This window comes from Bombus huntii, chromosome 12 (genome assembly GCF_024542735.1).
Source record: "Bombus huntii isolate Logan2020A chromosome 12, iyBomHunt1.1, whole genome shotgun sequence".
NCBI classification, from domain to species: Eukaryota; Metazoa; Arthropoda; class Insecta; order Hymenoptera; family Apidae; genus Bombus; species Bombus huntii.
In genome coordinates, this window is record NC_066249.1 from 9055874 (window position 1) to 9073822 (window position 17949).

General features: G+C 27.3%; 4 protein-coding genes across 6 annotated transcripts; 2 read left to right on the forward strand and 2 right to left on the reverse strand.

Annotated features, from left to right (window-relative positions):
* Positions 1–18: 18 nt before the first annotated feature.
* On the reverse strand, positions 19–2715 carry LOC126871600 (CAAX prenyl protease 1 homolog). The gene is made up of 6 exons (XM_050630579.1): positions 2516–2715; positions 2083–2229; positions 1777–1980; positions 1188–1700; positions 974–1117; positions 19–694 (listed from the first exon to the last, which is right to left on the reverse strand). The coding sequence occupies exons 1-6, from the start codon at positions 2615–2617 to the stop codon at positions 476–478; spliced, it is 1329 nt and encodes a 442-aa protein (XP_050486536.1). The 5' UTR covers positions 2618–2715; the 3' UTR covers positions 19–475.
* Position 2716: 1 nt separating this feature from the next.
* On the forward strand, positions 2717–5194 carry LOC126871602 (peroxisomal membrane protein PEX13). 2 transcript variants are annotated; one of them, XM_050630583.1, is made up of 6 exons: positions 2717–2992; positions 3058–3188; positions 3504–3779; positions 4130–4377; positions 4458–4637; positions 4738–5194. In XM_050630583.1, exons 2-6 carry the CDS (start codon positions 3121–3123, stop codon positions 5100–5102), a joined length of 1137 nt encoding a protein of 378 aa, XP_050486540.1. In that variant the 5' UTR covers positions 2717–2992; positions 3058–3120; the 3' UTR covers positions 5103–5194. The 2 variants fall into 2 exon arrangements, with proteins under 2 accessions (XP_050486540.1, XP_050486541.1); XM_050630584.1 differs by having other exon boundaries at positions 3080–3188.
* Positions 5195–5940: 746 nt separating this feature from the next.
* On the reverse strand, positions 5941–8094 carry LOC126871609 (V-type proton ATPase subunit E). The gene is made up of 5 exons (XM_050630596.1): positions 7912–8094; positions 7081–7256; positions 6786–6954; positions 6466–6649; positions 5941–6327 (listed from the first exon to the last, which is right to left on the reverse strand). The coding sequence occupies exons 1-5, from the start codon at positions 7942–7944 to the stop codon at positions 6209–6211; spliced, it is 681 nt and encodes a 226-aa protein (XP_050486553.1). The 5' UTR covers positions 7945–8094; the 3' UTR covers positions 5941–6208.
* A 430-nt stretch (positions 8095–8524) lies between these two features.
* On the forward strand, positions 8525–17371 carry LOC126871906 (protein mahjong). Of its 2 annotated transcripts, none has more exons than XM_050631242.1 (19): positions 8525–8832; positions 9623–9899; positions 9998–10256; positions 10347–10525; positions 10605–11059; positions 11132–11603; positions 11678–11923; positions 12213–12590; positions 12670–12789; positions 12959–13258; positions 13393–13590; positions 13702–13955; positions 14074–14319; positions 14440–14626; positions 14812–15105; positions 15199–15400; positions 15514–15720; positions 15845–16084; positions 16255–17371. In XM_050631242.1, exons 2-19 carry the CDS (start codon positions 9639–9641, stop codon positions 16470–16472), a joined length of 4716 nt encoding a protein of 1571 aa, XP_050487199.1. In that variant the 5' UTR covers positions 8525–8832; positions 9623–9638; the 3' UTR covers positions 16473–17371. The 2 variants fall into 2 exon arrangements, with proteins under 2 accessions (XP_050487199.1, XP_050487200.1); XM_050631243.1 differs by having other exon boundaries at positions 8527–8832; positions 12213–12584.
* Positions 17372–17949: the final 578 nt, after the last annotated feature.

The window sequence follows — 17949 nt, forward strand, 5'->3', positions numbered from 1 at the left end:
ATTAAATTATATTAAGAGTTTCTGTTAATAATTATTTTTTATTTAAATCAAATCTATAAATATAATTGCTTACGATACATTGAAGCACATTTTCATTCGTCAATTATATAATTGATTTTAAAGTTTTAATATCATTCTTTATATAATGATAAAGTTTTAATTATTTTAATCTAATTTGTAACTTTAAAATACATATATGTGGTGATTATAAAATATTAATTACATCATGAACGTGTGATAAATCAAATTAATTCTGTTATTTTTAGCACATTTTTTTTATAAATCGTGTGTATGGCTATTATTTAATTGTACCCTTACACTATAAGTTACATCAATTGCAAATTATAAAACCATTGTTTGATTACTATCCAATGTAACTGTTTTACATGGCTGTTAAACATGCATGCATTAAATTGATATACACAGTGTTAAAATAATATACATGATGCACATGATGTATTAAAAAGTGTTATAGTTAATCTTCTTTATCAATAGCTTCAATTCTTTCAAGGACGTGAGGATGACTATGATGCCAACTAGAATACAATTTATCATAAAGAGGAAAACCAAGATTGTCCTCCTGTAGCCTAATTAAAGAGCTTTTTAATGTTTGTCCATGTCCCAAAATTTTTGCAAACTTATCTGCTTCAAATTCAAATCTTCGTCTAAGTATATTTGTTATGTATTGGACTAACTGTAAAAATTGTAAAATAATTTATAAATATTATAAATATTACTTTAAATATCATTGTTCAACATAAATAAAATATACATAAATTACATCTTGAAAGCAAAACAATTTAAAATTATTTTGAAATATTTGTGAGATATTTTATAAGATTTCATTCTTTATGAATATTAAAAGATTTATGTCATATTGTTTTATATATATATATATAGCAAACGTACAATATTTTACGCATGCAAAGATTTTTCAAATTTTTCCAAATCAAAAATAATACATTAAACTTACTATATTTAGGGGATTTGAAATATAGATATTAATAATTATGAATCCTATAAACGTGGGTTGACTATCCATAAACCCAAAAGCTTCAAATATAGGTTTATAATCAAGAAGTTTTGCATATAGGTAAATATTCATCAACAGCTGTACCTGCAAAAATTTGTTTTTATACATTAGTAAGCAAGATGTAATATTGTAAATATGTTGCCTAAAAATTTACCTGGCTAATTATAAATCCCTTTAGTGTATGACTATATTTCCAATGTCCTAATTCGTGTGCCAATACTGCTACTACTTCATCTGTAGTACATCCTTTTGTGTTTGTTTCACCTTCCGCTGGTTTATAATACTCCTTGATTAAAGTGTCATAGAGAACAATTCTTTTATGTTTGTGAAAACCATACAGATATGCATTGCTGTGTGATGATCTTTTTGAATTTTCAACAATAAATATTTTATAAAGTGGATAGTTTATCGATGCTGCTAACTCTTCAATCTTTCTTTTCAAATCTCCATTTGGAAGAGGTGTGTATTTATCAAAAAGTGGTGCAATTAGTTCCGGGTAAATAGTCATAAGGAAAAGAGCAGCAACTGTTAAAAATATCCAAAGATAAAGGAAACAGTACCCTCCACCATTTTTTATGATCCATGTTACAGCACATAGGAAGGGTACCGCAAGTATCTCACATACAACAAATCGAAGAAGCTGATCTTTGACAAAGAATAACGGTGTCTAAAATTAACAGTATTAAATTAAGAATTTAAAAATTACTTTTATCATACTATTAGAAAAATGTTTACTTTCTTACTTCTTTATTAAAGCCATGTTTTTGTTCCACAACAAACGTAGAATAAATCTTAAATGGCAAAATTATTATATCATAGATAACGTTTATAATGAACATACAAACACCACTTAAGAGAATTTCATTTTGATCATCAAAGCCATAATATTTGACAATATCAATACTCCATAGCCAAAATCGATAGTAGCATAAATTTAACAAATACACCTATAAATATTCAAATGCTTACATATTATAAGAACTATATGATTTCATTTTAAATATTACGACATAACATAATATATACATGTATAAATAAAAATTTCATACCGTAGTATGAAGTTCAGAAAATAAACTCCCAAAATCATTAAATTTTAACCGATCTAGGAAATAACTGTGTGCTTTCTTATAAACATCCTTTGTCATAAAACCTTCAACTGATTTAGGTAAATCAGTCAATCTCATCATCAAATCCCTCTATAAAAAAGAGAACTTATATTGCTTCACATATAACACAGAGTTATTTTTATAAATCTAATTTTATTAATAATAATTTTCTAAAAAAGAAATATAATTTCTTTAAATATTATGTAATTTACAAAAATTAGGAAATTGTTATAATAGAAAGCCGAATCTATGTTATAATTAATTATTATAATGAAAAAGAAATCATGTTTTAAAGTAAAATTAGAAATTAATAAGATGAGGAAACTTAACTTTAATGATTTAGGTTAATAATGGTTAGATAAAATTTACAATTTACCTGACGAAGATTTAAATAATATTTCCAAAGAAGTAAAAGCCATGATACGGCTAAAATTTCATAAAGTATGTTTTCTTCGATAAATTTTACAAAATTCGACATTCTTTTGTATTTAATAAATAAAAATTCTTCTTTGTGTATTCTACCTTGGTCGCCGATTTACTAGAATAAAGTTAGGGATACTGAGGTTACCGCAACAACGAAACGAAGTGATGCTTTAATTAAATTTTCATCAACGTGTCCTATGTTTGCTATTATCTTATAATATTAATATTAATATCACAAATTTTTCGATATTGGATATATATATATATATTTTTTTAATATTATGAATTTTACTTTTTGAATTGAATGAATTAAATTGAAAATAATAAATATAGAACTTTTAGTAACTAACTACATTTTAAGAGTATTACTGTAAAAAAATCAGTTTGAAAACATAACAGTTTGAAGTCCTACGATAAAAAATAATATCAGGTAATACACATACAATTATCAATAAAAACTCTGTCTTTCCGTATTAAGTATTTTTGTATAAGTAGAGAGGTTATGAACTTTGTACAGTGAACGACATGATGAACGTAATAAACATATTATCGTAAAGTATGGCGCCGGAAAGAACAAATGGGATTAATGGAAATCACTTAAAAAATGTACCTAACATCATAAACAGGTACTGGATTTATGTAAAAATTAATTTAAGATAATATTTATAATCTTATATCTAATAATCGGTGACAAATTATCAAACAATTTAAGACATGTTGATAAGATTTAAGTGATATCTTATTTAAAAAAAGTAATCAATGTCATTTTTTGCTTCAAATCATGGAACATTCATAAAATAGTAATTCTATTCATATTTTTGAAATTTTATTCTAATATGCAATTTAATATAATATAGTTAATAGTATTTAAACAATAATAAGTTTCTTCTCTATTTAATGGAATAATGCTGTTACTTTTAAATAAAATGGTTTTATTGTAGTATACCAAATGCGCCATCACCATTTCCTCCTTCAAATCTTCAACCAGGAAATCCTCCACCAGTACCTCCGCGTCAACCAGTCCAAAATTATTCTGGATTTCATCATAGACCATTCGGATCTAATTATTATGGAGGATACGGATTTGGTGGATATGGTAATCAATATAGGGGATTTAATGGATATGGAGGATATAGTTCATATAGTTCATATGGTCCATACTCCAATTATAATAATTATGGAATGTTTGGTGGACACAGTGGTGATGCCGAAAATAGGTAAGAAGCTTATAACATGTCATATTTATTTCATATGTTATATCATATTTAATCTTTTCAATTCGTTTTCATTTTGTTTGGGATGATAAAAGATTTTGTGACTCGATTCCTAACGATAAAAAATATATAGAATTCTCAATGTTTTTATATGTAATTTACAATCTTTAAATGTGATAAACAATTTCCAAAATTATTGAATATAGATATGAACTATTAATATAAAATATAGATATGAACTATTGATATAGAATATAGATATAAAAGAAATATGAAAATTAATTAAATAGTTAACTGAATTTTGATGGAAATAATGAAATAAGTTAGTAATAGTTGTTTGAAATTGTGTGCAGATTTTCCCAATATGTTGAGGACAATACCAGGTCAACTTTTCAGTTGATCGAGACAGTTCTTCATACATTTTCATCTATGACAATGCTATTGGAATCCACATATTTTGCTTTAACAAATTCATTCAGAGCAATTTTAAATGTTGCAGAAAATGTTGGGAAATTACGCTCCACTGTAAATCAGTTACTTAGTACTTTTGCTTTAATTAGATTTTTTAAATGGTTGTACAGGAAGATTGTACACTCTACTGGTAAAGTTTTCTATTATATTTTACAGTTTATATGATATGTAGTTCTAATTTATAATTTAGTTTATTAAATATTCTTTTAGGTTATCAAAATCAAGATTCAATAAACGAAGAGTTATGGGATAAATCACTAGCAAAAGTTGGAAGTGTAAATGTTCATAATTCTTCTTACTGGTCTGGGTTTTTAATATTCAGTGTATTCTTTGTAGTACCTTATATAATTCATAAAATTTCGAATAATATTAAAAACATGCAAATAAAAGGTACTAAAACATAAAATACCTTTGCTAGTTATTTAAAGATTATGTGTTATGAATTTTTTACATATAAAATAAGGTAACTAAATAAGAATTTAATCTTTAGGAAAAGATCCAAAAGAATGGCAAGCTATTGAGGAACCCGCATATATTGCAACAGTGTTATATGACTTTGTTGCCACTCACAATGATGAACTCAGTATAAAAGCTGGTCAAAAAGTCTATCTTGCACCCAAGTCTCTACAACCAAAAAATTTGCCCGGGTGGTGCAAAGCTACCGATAATGTAAATGTTGGTCTTATTCCTTACAATTATATTAAAGTTATAGGACAATTGAAAAAAGTGAAAAGGGATAATGAAACAAACCCTGTAAATGAAGAAATATCTTCTACAAATGAAAGTTCTAATCATAGCAATAGAAAGGATTCACAGCCTATAAGAAATGATAAAACTGTTGAAAATGAAGCATAGGGAAGTTGGTTTTAAATGATTTTATTAAATGTTTTATAACTTTCAACAATACACTAGAATTTATATCCAATAAATTTTGAAACTTTTCTACATTTCATTTTTATTATAATTTAGATTCGAGACAAGAGAAATTTGTTTTGGATCAAATTATATGAAATATAAATTTATACCACTAACATATGGAACTAAAAATATGGAAATAATGGTTTCTGATGAATTTAAGTTACAATTTAACTAACTAACAATTTAAGTTACAAAATAATTATATTTTAAGAAATTAAGATTTTATTTAAATTAAAATGGGAAATATTTAAAATTTATGTATTATAAGATCAAACTTTTTAAGTTTTTTCTTTTCATGTGTGTAGTAAGTGGAATTACTAGCATATGATGTATAAGTCTATATTTAGTATTTGTATTTATACTGCAATTTATGATAATGAAAGTTTTGATAATCAAACTGTTCTATCAGTAAATTCATATAAAATTTATTTTAATTTTTGTTTATAAAGTAAATTGGACACTTAAACAAATATTGTTCTATTTGTTACGTTTAAAAAATTAAACATTATGAAACAATACAGTTGTTTATTCTTACAATATGCATATAAGGCTATATAGAAAATCTTAATCTGCAAAAAATCTCTTTCGTTGTATAAGAAACTTCTAAGAAAAAATAAATACTTATATGTCGTTTTAAAGGATTTTCCTGTTTTAAATAATAATTGTACTTACCATGGCAGATAAAAATTACGAAATTACAATTAAAAGTAACTTAATTAAAGTAAAAGAAAGGAAATTGATTTTTAAGGATCACTTTTAAGGAATTTACAATCGCTTTCACATAAAATACTTTATAGATATATATGTATATTGAATATGTGTGCAATAATAGTTTGGACACACACACATATATATATGTGTATATATGTATATTTATATAATTTACAATTTCACTTTCTCTCTCTTTTCAACAATATTAACAACAGATTCTACGATCTACACAACAGATTCTTAGTTGTTTTAGCATTCTAAAGAAGGGAATGTTTTGTTAGAAAGGAAAATAGTATGAAAAGAAGAGAAAAAGAAAATGTGAGAGGAATTTTTTAATCATCGAACTTGCGATTAGGATTGGATCCAAATAGGGCAGAACGTATATCTGGTACTAATTGTTGTGCTATTAATTCTAATCTCGTTTCCAAAGTGTTGCTGACTTTTATACGCCCTAAAAACAGAATGATATGAATCATTTAATTTCGTTAAAAAAACTTAGAAGATTGAAATAAATGATAAATCTTGTTTTTGTTAAAAATATAAGAATATAGTGCAATAATTTATTAAAAAGTATGCATTATCTACTAACCTCTTGCTGCAAGTAAATCAACTCCACCACAACTATCAGAAGGAAGGAAGTTATCCTGATCAATTTTAACTGTAACATCTTTCTTTGTTATTTGTTTATAAGCATCTTGAACAGAATCAAAAAGTGATTCTACTAGAGGAACGTCTACTTGACGTACTCGAACAACAACATGGTTTTCTGTTAACTAAAAATTACAGACACATAAAGATAAATTGAGCAAACGTCTATACCCTTTTTTTATAAAGAAAAACAATGACCAAAAGTAAAAATAATAACAAATGTTATGAAGAGAAAATTTAAACATCTGTAAAGTCTTGTACCCGACATAATCCTTGCACAATCAATAATTTCAGAAGTTCCCTATATTGTGAACTATCCTGCATCACTTCTCCTAATCTCTTCCTAGCTTCATCAAGTACGTCACGAACATGATCTTCTCTAATTTTGAGGACTTTTAGACGGGCTTGATTCAACATGTTGGATGATTGACTATAAAATAACAGAAATTGAATTATTTAAATAAAGCCTATTTACTAGAAAAAATTTCTCTTAATAGTATATTATAAAAACATTTGTATATAATATTTAAAATTATTTTTATAATATCAAACGTACATCTTTTTTTGAAGTTCCACTTGTTTTTCTTTCTTTTCATAATATTCCATAATTTTAAGCCTTTGCTGTTGAACTAAGCGTCCCTTTTCAATATTAAATTCTTCTTCTGCTTTAGCATCAATTTCTTCTGCTTTCTCATTGGCCTCTTGTTCAATGAAGGCCATCATATGATTAATCTAAAATAATAATAATTATAAAAATATACATTTTTTATTTTTAATTAAAAAAGTATAGAATTAAATTCGTTCAACTTTTCTATACATTTTCTTTTACTTTTTACAAAAATATAAATTTGTGTGCGTGTGCGTGTGCGCGCGCGTGTGTGTGTATATATATATATATATATATATATAAAATTTTATTAACAGAATTTGAATTAAAACCCAAACATATTTCCAGATGATAGAATAATAATACTTTAATATTTCAGAAATAATAATATTTTTAACTTTGATACAATCCAATTAAATAATCAATGGTTGTATTATACTTTTTAATTTTTTGTTTCTAAAAAGTAAATTAATGACATTGTTAAAACTTTGATTTAAGCAAAATTACTACTCAAGTTATTATTATTTATGTAAACATAATTGAAGTTACTTAATATTTAAGAAGAATATTTAATTCAATCAAATTTATTATTTACACTGAATTGTAGATGTTTAAAACATTATTGAAAAAAAAACGATAAGAACAAAATTTTGTCAAAAAAAAAGTGCCAGGAACAAATATTTCATCCAAGCAACAATATAGAATAAAATGCAAAAATAGCTTAAAATCGATGCTCCAAATACTTCAAATTGTAAATACTTCAATTGAAATACTTTTTACCTGCTTCTGTACATCTCCATCGCTTAATGCCATTTTGAAGTTTAAGGATCCGTCGATTTTACAATAGTAACGACTTTCTTAATTACTACTTTACTTTTTTGATGAACAAATTCTAAGTCGAAGTTTTCGAGAAGTCAACGCCTACTGATGAAAGTATCTTCAGTTAATGACGATCATATGACACAGGTAGTGTGTTCATAAAACTAACTTATTTAGCCGAAATATATATCACGGTATGTGTTCTCAAAACTAATCAAGATTTACTATACTTGGCAAATTTTAATTTAAAGGAATGTATGTATGAAATAATTGTCTCTATAAAGTTATTGCTTTTAATGTAATATAAAAATACATGCATAAATTATATGCATATAAATATTGTGTATAAATATTTTAGAATAATATCTTTTTTATCGAATAAATATGTAAAGCTAGTAAAAAAATTGATTTTGTTTTTTGTGACTATATTTAATTAATGAAAATTACTACTATTATATCTTAATTAATGAAAAGTTATTGATGAATTATTAATTATTGAAAAATGTTGCATTGTGTAGCTTCAATAATTTTTGGTTAAGCGGTATCAGAAGCGGCATATTTAATAATACCACTAATTTTTCATTTTTCTGTTATAACGTAATATACAAAATTTCTTAGAAAACACAAGTTTCTAAAACCAACATATACATTTAAAAAAATTCTACTTTATATTGTGACATTTCAGTATATTTGAAAAGTTGAATTAACTAGCCCGTCTTCAGCGTGCATGTCGGTGGTTACGTTTCGTACTTTTATAAGAAAACATCATTCTTAATTGAAATTTTACATACTCTTACAATTTAACAGTATAATTCACTGTCAAAGGTGACATACACCGTAATAATTGTCAAACGAGTAAACTGTCAAATAAATTTCAAGAAGGTAATGTTTCATTGGCTCTAACCTAATAATATACATGCTGCTTTTCGTTATCTGATTTTCAAAAAACATTAACAAATTGTTTTTATCGATATTCTAATCTTTTGTATTTACAAGTATGTTCAATAATTAATGTGCTATTAATCTTCTTCACGTTTCTTTCCTAAACCTTGATCTTTGTTTATTGTATATTCGACTTTAAGGTTAAGTTATTAGTTTTTAAATTTGATGAACAATTATTTAAAAACATTGAGATGTTAAATAAACATTAGAGTCAAATTAGTTAGATAATTGATTACTTATTAAAAACTTCTAGACATTATGCTTTTTTTTTAAATTGTCAAAGTATATAGAAATTGGTTAATTACATTTTGTTGTGTAATATGCAATTGTTTAAACATATTATTTTATTTTTATTTAAATTGATATTTTACTTCTATTAATCTTAACTTGTTTTAGTCTTAATTTATGAAAGGAGTAATTGTTAAATGTGCATAGTAAAATAATTGGTAATTGAAATTAATAGATGAAAAGATTCTTGCTTTGGATTATTCGAGTTTCAGTGTTATTTGGTTATTTTATTACGAATGTGTTGGATATTTAATTGAAATCTTACAGAATTAATGTATTATTAAATATAAAAGTAAAAATATGTATGATATAAGAATAATAAGATCCTATTAATATAATTATGAAATTAAAAAACCAAAAAGTATAACAAATAATCTAAGAATATTAGGGGGATTCTTTGAGAGTTTCACAACTATAAGCTTAATTATATGTGCGTTTATAGGACAATAAGGACAAAGATGTCAAGTGCAGAATCATTGGCCGAAGTAACAGATGTAGTTCAAATTCTCAGACAATGGGAAGAGGAACATTCATCACCTACATATGATCCAGTTCCAACATTACGAAGACTGGCAGAAATTATAGAGCTAGAAACAGAAAATTATTTAAAGATGGATCCTGACCCATTTGATGAAAGACATCCATCACGCACAGATCCAGAGTGCAATTTTGGACATATATTGAAAGTATTATTTAGAAAAGATAATTTTATGACTAAGGTAAGTCTAGTATTGAATCGGAGAGGAAATAATATAATTATTAATTATTATATATATAACTTGAAAGATTATTACATAATTTATTATTCTGTTAACAGCTTATAAATGATTACTTAAGGGATACTTATTGGTCACGTGCGGGTATTACGGGTCGTGATGTTAGAAAGCTCAATATTGCAGCCTGTCGTCTTATGCTTGATATACTTCCTGGTTTAGAAACTTCTGCAGTTTTTCAGCCAGATATGGAAGGACTCATTCATCGTCTGTTTTCTTGGGCAGAAAAAAGCGTAGAACCCTTGCAAAGTTATGCAACTGGGCTTGTAGCTGCTGCAATGGAAGTTCAGGAAATTGCTACAGGTTTCATTTAATTTTAAATAAAGCTTGATATTGGCATTAATATTTAGAATGTATAATTCAGGAAATAATTATTTGTTATTTTTACTAAAGGATTTAGGGAGCAAAATGCAAAAATGGTACCACTGATGTTACAAAGGCTTCATAAATTACAAGAGGAAGCTCAGGAAGAAAGACAACTCGCAGCTAATAGTAGACCATTTGCACATTTTGGTCAAGACAGAAATAGTGGAGGGGATGGAGAAAATAAAGGTGTGCCTGGGAAAAGAAAAGTAAGAATAATTCAATGTATATGATAATATTTAGGAACGTCATTTTGTAAATACTAAATATTAAAAATTGTATTCAAAGGTGAGAGAAAAACTAAAAGAGAATGAAATTCTCAAAAGTTCCAATCATAGTAATTATTTTTCTGAAGAAGAAGAAGACTGTGCTCAGTCCTCTGAAGATTCTGCTCCCTTACCTAAGAAAAAAAAAAGCGATACAGAATGTGAAACTCCTGTAAAAAATAATACTGTGTATCCAGAGATAATGTCTCCACCTTTGTCTGTGCCAAAAAATTCTAATTTAAATAATCAAGTTACACCATCCAAGGCACAGAGTACACATAATAGATCATTGAATGCTTCTTCTGTACGGTGTAATTTGCAAAAAAATTCGTCTTTAATGCAAAGTTCCACTACATTATCAACATCATTATTAGAAGGGAATTCTAATTCTTCATGGGCAGAGATGGAATCATATGTCATTGGAAATATACAGATGCATCCTCCAACATTAGGTACAAGACAAATGTTAATACTAAGGTAAAGATATTAATTTCATATTTCACATTACTTCCAAATATTTATTAAACGTATATTTGTATTTTATAACAGGTATCTTACTCCAATGGGTGAATATCAAGAATTCTTAGGTCATGTATTTGAACAAAATGCTTTAGAACTGATTCTGAAGTATATCAATGTTAGAGAAACAAAGGACAGTCGCTTAGCATTTGAAGCTCTGAAATACTTAGCTTCCCTTCTGTGTCATAAAAAATTTTCTATTGAATTTCTTAATGTTGGAGGTCTTCAAAAGCTATTAGATGTTCCAAGACCCAGTGTTGCAGCTACTGGTGTCTCTATCTGTTTATACTACTTAGCATATTGTGAAGATGCAATGGAAAGAGTATGTCTATTGCCAAAGCATGTTATTTCAGATCTTGTTACCTATGCATTATGGCTCCTAGAACGAAGTCATGATTCTGGAAGGTGCCATGCAACAATGTTCTTCGGATTTTCTTTTCCATTTAAAGTAATACTTGAAGAATTTGATGCACAGGATGGGCTTCGGAAACTTTTCAATGTGGTAAGAATTGTTTTAAATCACTTTCATCTATTTTAGCATCAATTTTTTGGTATTTAATATATACATTTTTTAAGATATCCACATTACCAATTTTAAACATAGAGGAAGAACCGGCATTAAACGATGATGAAGAATGTGCTTCTAGACAAATAGTTAGACATGTTGCAGTAGCTTTAAAACGATATATGGAAGCCCATTTACATCTTAAAACAGAACAATTACAAAGAGCAGAAAATGCTAGAGCAGAGCGTGACACCTGGCAACCATCGTTACCACCTTATAAGGCTGTGAAGCTAAGCAGTGAAGAAGTTCAGGCAAAGGTAAAAATATTCAAATTCAAGTATTAATAGTATTCATGGTATTAATAATTAAGTACTAATTTATATTATGTATTAAATTCAATTCAAAACACAAATTTAAAAATATTGTATACAAGGTAACTATTAATTGTAGTTAATTATTTTTCATTATTTCCAAAACTATTATTTTTGACATAATATTAAAACATATACATGTAACATATATTATAATATTATAACATATAGCAATATAATATAATGGTTTATAATAGGGAAATATAAATATTTATTAAATTCATGTTTATTAAAGGTGGAAATACTTCAAGAATTAATGTCTGTAAGAGCAGCATGGCCGCCAGTAGAAGAGTTATATCGCCTTGGAGGCATAACGCTTCTTCTTCAAATTATTGCCTTTGCTAGAGAATGGAATTATAGTGGCAGGGTTCATACAACTTCCAGCGCAGAAACGGTTCGCTCTTGCTTAGATGTAGTAGCTATTTGTTCTGTAGTGCCAAAAGTGATGTTATTACTTTGTGAAAGAGTAGACATGCCTGATATGTCAATGACAATGGCAATTAACTTACTCTTAGCTGCAGCAGAATGCGAAATTATTGCAGATCCTGATGTACAAAGGGCTGCACTGAGAGCTGTAATTAATTGTGTCTGTGCTCCTATAAATAGGGTAATGGTATATATTAAATAAATATTAAATAATTGAACAAGTTTAAAATAATAAGTCACAGTTATCTGTTTATTTTACATTACAGATTGGTGGTAATGTAGCAAGATTCTCGGTAACAGGTTCTGCTAAGAAAAAGGCAAATAATAATAGTGAAGAGTTAATACAAAAAATTTGGGGAAGTGTCAGGTCTAATAATGGAATAATGGTATATACTGATAAATATGTATACATATTTTATTTAAGTAAATGTTAATTATTAACAGTTTTGATCAATTTTAATACTTCTTTTGCAATACTTAGTTTTTGCAATACTTAGTATTAAACACTATTACTTTTTTCTTAATTTAACTTAATTTTGTTTCTTTATTTTATAGGTTTTGTTACAATTGATGATGGTTAAAACTCCGATCACAGATGCAGATAGTATAAGAGCATTGGCTTGTCGAGCTTTGGCAGGTTTGGCACGAAGTGAAAAAGTCAGACAAATAATTAGTAAGCTCCCCATGTTTACCGATGGACAAATTCAAGCACTTATGAAAGATCCAATACTTCAAGAAAAGAGGCAGGAACATGTTATGTTTCAAAAGTATGCTTTAGAGCTAATGGGAAGAGTTTCTGGAGAAGCAAAACCTACTGGAGCAGAATATGAAATTTCTTTAGCCAGTTTACACAGAGTAAGTTTTATTTTAAACTTATTTAATTTAATTTTTATCACATAATAATTTAATTCAATTATTGTTTCAATATATTTTTTATATTTGATTTCATTTTATTGTTCTCTTAATAACGCTAAATTTTAACTTTACAGGCAAATGTAGTGGCACAAACAAGAATACAATATAACGAACAACAGTTAAATCAATTAATATATCAGCATTTAATGTCAAAAGGCTTAACAGAAACTGCATCGACACTCCACAGGGAAGCAAATTTAGATTCTTCTGCAATTATGAAACCAGTATGTACATATCAACCATTTACTTACCGCAGTCCTGCAGCTACTGGAGTAAGTTATATCCATAAGAATTAAACAGATTTCGTTTGTAAATTTGTTGAATAGATATAATAGAAAAATGAGTATATACGGGAAATTTAAATATGTATATTTTTTGTTCAGACAAGAAATGGATTTTCTCCCAGCGCAACGGTAAATTTGTACAATACGAACAGATGCAATCAAAGAGAAGTCACTTCGCGAAACAATACCACACCTACTTCATCATTTAGGTACATATCTCATTCAAATACCGGTTCGGGTTCATCGTCATTATGTTCCGGAAATAATATACGCATGAAGCATTCTGACTGCCTCAATCAAAATGTTATTCCAAATAGCACAAATCAACTAATTAAATTACAAATTAATCAAAAGTAAGTTTATATTACAGAAATAATAATTTTTTCTGTCAATTATTAATTGAGTTTATATACGATTTTATTTGAAAGTTATAAATAATATAAGATAAATTAAGTACTTAAATAATTTCAGAAAAAATCAATCCGATAAGCAGCCTCTAGTCAATCAAATAAATTGTCACTCCATTAATCAGCCAACAGTATGTCGATCACTGCAGAAACAAATTTCGAGAGATCCTGCAGGTGGTGGAGGGCCTGGAGTAGCTACATCAAATCCATCTACTATAACACTGGATTCTATTATAACGGAATATTTAACTAATCAACACGCATTATGTAAAAATCCTATGGTTACTTGCCCACAATTTAATCTATTTGAGTATGTATTTTTTAAATTAATTTATTTAAGTGCTATAAGTGGAATTTTGTTTAAAAGGTTTTTAATATTATTTACTATTTGATTCTTATAATATTATAATAAAATAATATTTAATTTCAGACCACATAAATGTCCAGATCCCTGTACAAAAAATTCAATACCAACAAATGTAACAGTAAGACTGGCCAAAAGAGCATTAGGCATGGATGGTAGAAGATTGGATAGGAGACTTATTTATAGCCGATTTTGTCCTGTAAAAACTTTCCGGCCTACGGATGTTGCAACCTTCACCTACTGTATCTTTTCAGTAACGTTATCTCTATTTTATCAATATTAAAAATACATAGATATTCATATTTTATATATTATAGCTAGTTTTTCTGATATAAATATTTAATAAATAGTTACAATAAATTCGTGATAATATATTTGTAATATATATATATGTATAAAAAATATTTTCTAATTTAATGTATTTTATTATTTTTGCAGCCTTGTCAACAATATTTAATGTTAGGTACTTATGCGGGAGATGTAAAAATGTACAATATACATACAGGATTAGAGGAAGCGACATATTCATGCCATGAATCTTATATTTATCACATGGAATGCAACCAACGTGGAAATTTGTTATTAACTTCTACTCCATGGAGAAGTCCTATGTCTGTACTTTGGAGTATAGGAACATTCTTTGATTTAAAATTATCTTTAGAAAACATAGAATATGTTGAATTTGGAAAACTTCAAGATAGAATTATTGGAACCGACAGTGGCATTGCAACAGTATGTTTCTCTTTCTGTATAATTATCAGCATGAAAACGTTTTGATAATTTTCACAACTACCTATATGTAATTATTTCTATAATTTTTTTCAGATTTATGATATAGCTACTGGACAATTAATAACCAGTTTCGCTCCTTCAATTTCTAATCGATACACTATGAATCGTGCTACTTTTAGTATGAATGATGAATTGGTTTTACATGATGGAATATTGTGGGATGCAAATTCAGGGAAACAAATTCACAAATTTGATAAATTAAATCAAACGCTTAATGGAGTTTTTCATCCTAATGGTACTGATATTTAATCGCATATAATTTAACAATAGATTTGTACTAAAGTGTAAAATAGAATGAAATTTACTAATACAGAATAATATATTTAATATTAAATAATTTGTTGATAGGTATAGAAGTAGTGTCGAATACAGAGGTTTGGGATTTAAGAACTTTCCATTTGCTGAAAACAGTGCCAACACTTGATCAAATGGAAGTAATCTTTTCTCCTGTTAATAATATTATATATGCTGTATCACTGGAGAAAGAAAATATAGATGAAACTAATTATATTACTTCATTTAAAACATTAGATGCTTTGGACTACAGTAATATTGGTAAGCTACGGTGATTATTTAAGTAATTGTAGTAAGAATTTATTGGGTAATTTTTATTCTATTGAACATTTTGAATTAATTCAATCTAAAATAAAAAGTAATCATCATAATTAAATAATTACAGCAACTTATGATGTTAGAAGAGGAGTTTACGGATTGGCTTGTAATAAATTTGACACACAAATAGCGGTAGTTGAAATAGTTAATGAATTCGATGAGAATCATGAATCCAGTGTAAGGCTGTATGATGTCGGCAGAAGAAAAGGTGATAAAGATGAAACAGATGAGGATGATGATGAAGAAGATCTTGATGCAAGCGATGATGATGGTTCGAATTCTAGCTCTGATGATAATAATGCTGATGGTTTGTCATACTTTTATATAACTTTATTCTACTTCAACTAAATTTTTCAGTATTTTGAGAAGTTATGACGATTACATGAGGATTAATCATTTTTATTTGTTTTGCTTCTGTTGGAAATTATTTACCAATTTAAAAAATTTAAAAGCATAATGATGTTTATGTTTAAATAGATGCGGACAATCCGGACGCAGCAACAGAAGGGAATGGGGATGAAAATGAGCGGAGTAATCGTGAGAACAACGACGATGATGACGATGACGATGATGAAGATGATTCAGCTGATGGAGATGATTCTGGAGACAATATGACACACTACAGCAGATCTCCCGATTCCTCTGATATTTTTCTTTCTGATATTGATCTCGAAAGTCTTTCCTCATCATCATGAAATTTTATCTTCAACAGTTCCAGTGCATTATATATAGAAATTTATTTCATTTTTGGCCAATCAGTGGGGACTGAAAGATGTTTCATTATAACATAATATTTTTAATAATGTTTATTATTATTGGCGAAATGGAAATATGCATTTAAGTAAAAACTCTGTACTAAGCAATTTTACTTATTTATTCCATGTACTTTTTATATATGGAGCAGTACAATTTTCATGCATATGTACAATTTCTATATATGCAGGAGTACAATTCAGAGCTATTAGATAAACTACAACTAATTAAATAACAAACAATTCAAATATTTCTTGTCCATTCAATTTCAATTCAAAGTTAGAAAGGTGTTGATTATCTTGCATAAAATTTATATTGAAAAATATTAAAATATATTCCTTTCGCCAATATTAAAATGAAACTATATTATGATTAAAGATTGGCCAATGAAATAATTCTGAGTCGATTTACTCAACAATCATCAAAGAGGTAAATGATACAAAAAATTAATTGCTAATGTAATTTTGAATTTCCATTGAAATTCTTATCTATAGATTTAAATGTATATATTATTATTTAAGATATTTGTTATTCAATGAACTTGTATTACATATTCTCTAAATACTGAATTATTCATAAGAAATCCGCTCACTATTCGAAATAATGGCAAACATTTTTATTGATTGGTAGACCACATTTAAGATCACTAGAAATTTTTAACTATTTTAGGATTTTGATTTGTTGAAACAGCAAGTTTTCAGAATTCTCTAATAGTACACCTATGTATATGAAAAAAGAATATGAGAGAGAGAAAGAGTGTATGAGAGAATAAATGAGAGATTGTAAAAAGTTGATTTAATCCTGTCATTTGTTATTATTAATAAAGAATCGTGAATTTGTATAGGTCAGCTCTAATAAATAGAACCATGCTTTATGATGAATTTTTAGCAAATCTATCAATATTCTTGGATTTGTACTGTATTGGGTTCTACTTTATTTGAAGGGAAAGTCTTCTTGGAAACTATTTTTCTGCTTCTCATTCATCATGCATGGAATCTTAAAAAAAGTCTGACATCTCGTCCTTTTTAGTTTTTCTATCTTTGGTGGTCCTATTGTTTTAGATAGGTTTCGAACCACTAAAACCGTGCTGAAATAAGCACAAAAACAACTATGAAATAAATCGAGTTGCAGAGGTACTGCTGGCTTGCAAAAACGGTGTTGCTACGTTGTTTACCATGGCTGGCATTTAAAACAAATTTTGACATAATATGAGTTATAAATTATAATAAAGAATGACTTTTTATTTAAAAAAAATGTACAAAATCAAGAGAAATTAAGAAAAATTTTCAGCGATTGAACTTTCAATATCATTGCTGCGTAGCCTTTCCAACATTTAGGGAATTTAGCGCGGTTGCAGCGCGTGGAGCGCTGAAGCACTCTGCTTGCGTTACAATTTCAAACAATTCCAAAACTAATTCG

Coding starts and splice junctions, on each gene's coding strand:
- LOC126871600 (XM_050630579.1), bottom strand. CDS start 2,617: ATGTCGAATTTTGTAAAATTTATCGAAGAAAACATACTTTATGAAATT. Junction 1,981..2,082: donor TTTCTGAACTTCATACTACG/GTATGAAATTTT, acceptor GAATATTTATAG/GTGTATTTGTTAAATTTATG. Junction 695..973: donor TTTCAAATCCCCTAAATATA/GTAAGTTTAATG, acceptor CAATTTTTACAG/TTAGTCCAATACATAACAAA.
- LOC126871906 (XM_050631242.1), top strand. CDS start 9,639: ATGTCAAGTGCAGAATCATTGGCCGAAGTAACAGATGTAGTTCAAATT. Junction 13,259..13,392: donor CTTTAGCCAGTTTACACAGA/GTAAGTTTTATT, acceptor TTAACTTTACAG/GCAAATGTAGTGGCACAAAC. Junction 14,627..14,811: donor TCACCTACTGTATCTTTTCA/GTAACGTTATCT, acceptor TTATTTTTGCAG/CCTTGTCAACAATATTTAAT.
- LOC126871602 (XM_050630583.1), top strand. CDS start 3,121: ATGGCGCCGGAAAGAACAAATGGGATTAATGGAAATCACTTAAAAAAT. Junction 3,189..3,503: donor GTACCTAACATCATAAACAG/GTACTGGATTTA, acceptor GTTTTATTGTAG/TATACCAAATGCGCCATCAC. Junction 3,780..4,129: donor AGTGGTGATGCCGAAAATAG/GTAAGAAGCTTA, acceptor AATTGTGTGCAG/ATTTTCCCAATATGTTGAGG.
- LOC126871609 (XM_050630596.1), bottom strand. CDS start 7,944: ATGGCATTAAGCGATGGAGATGTACAGAAGCAG. Junction 6,955..7,080: donor GTGGAACTTCAAAAAAAGAT/GTACGTTTGATA, acceptor GTTATTTTATAG/TCAATCATCCAACATGTTGA. Junction 6,328..6,465: donor TGATTTACTTGCAGCAAGAG/GTTAGTAGATAA, acceptor TTCTGTTTTTAG/GGCGTATAAAAGTCAGCAAC.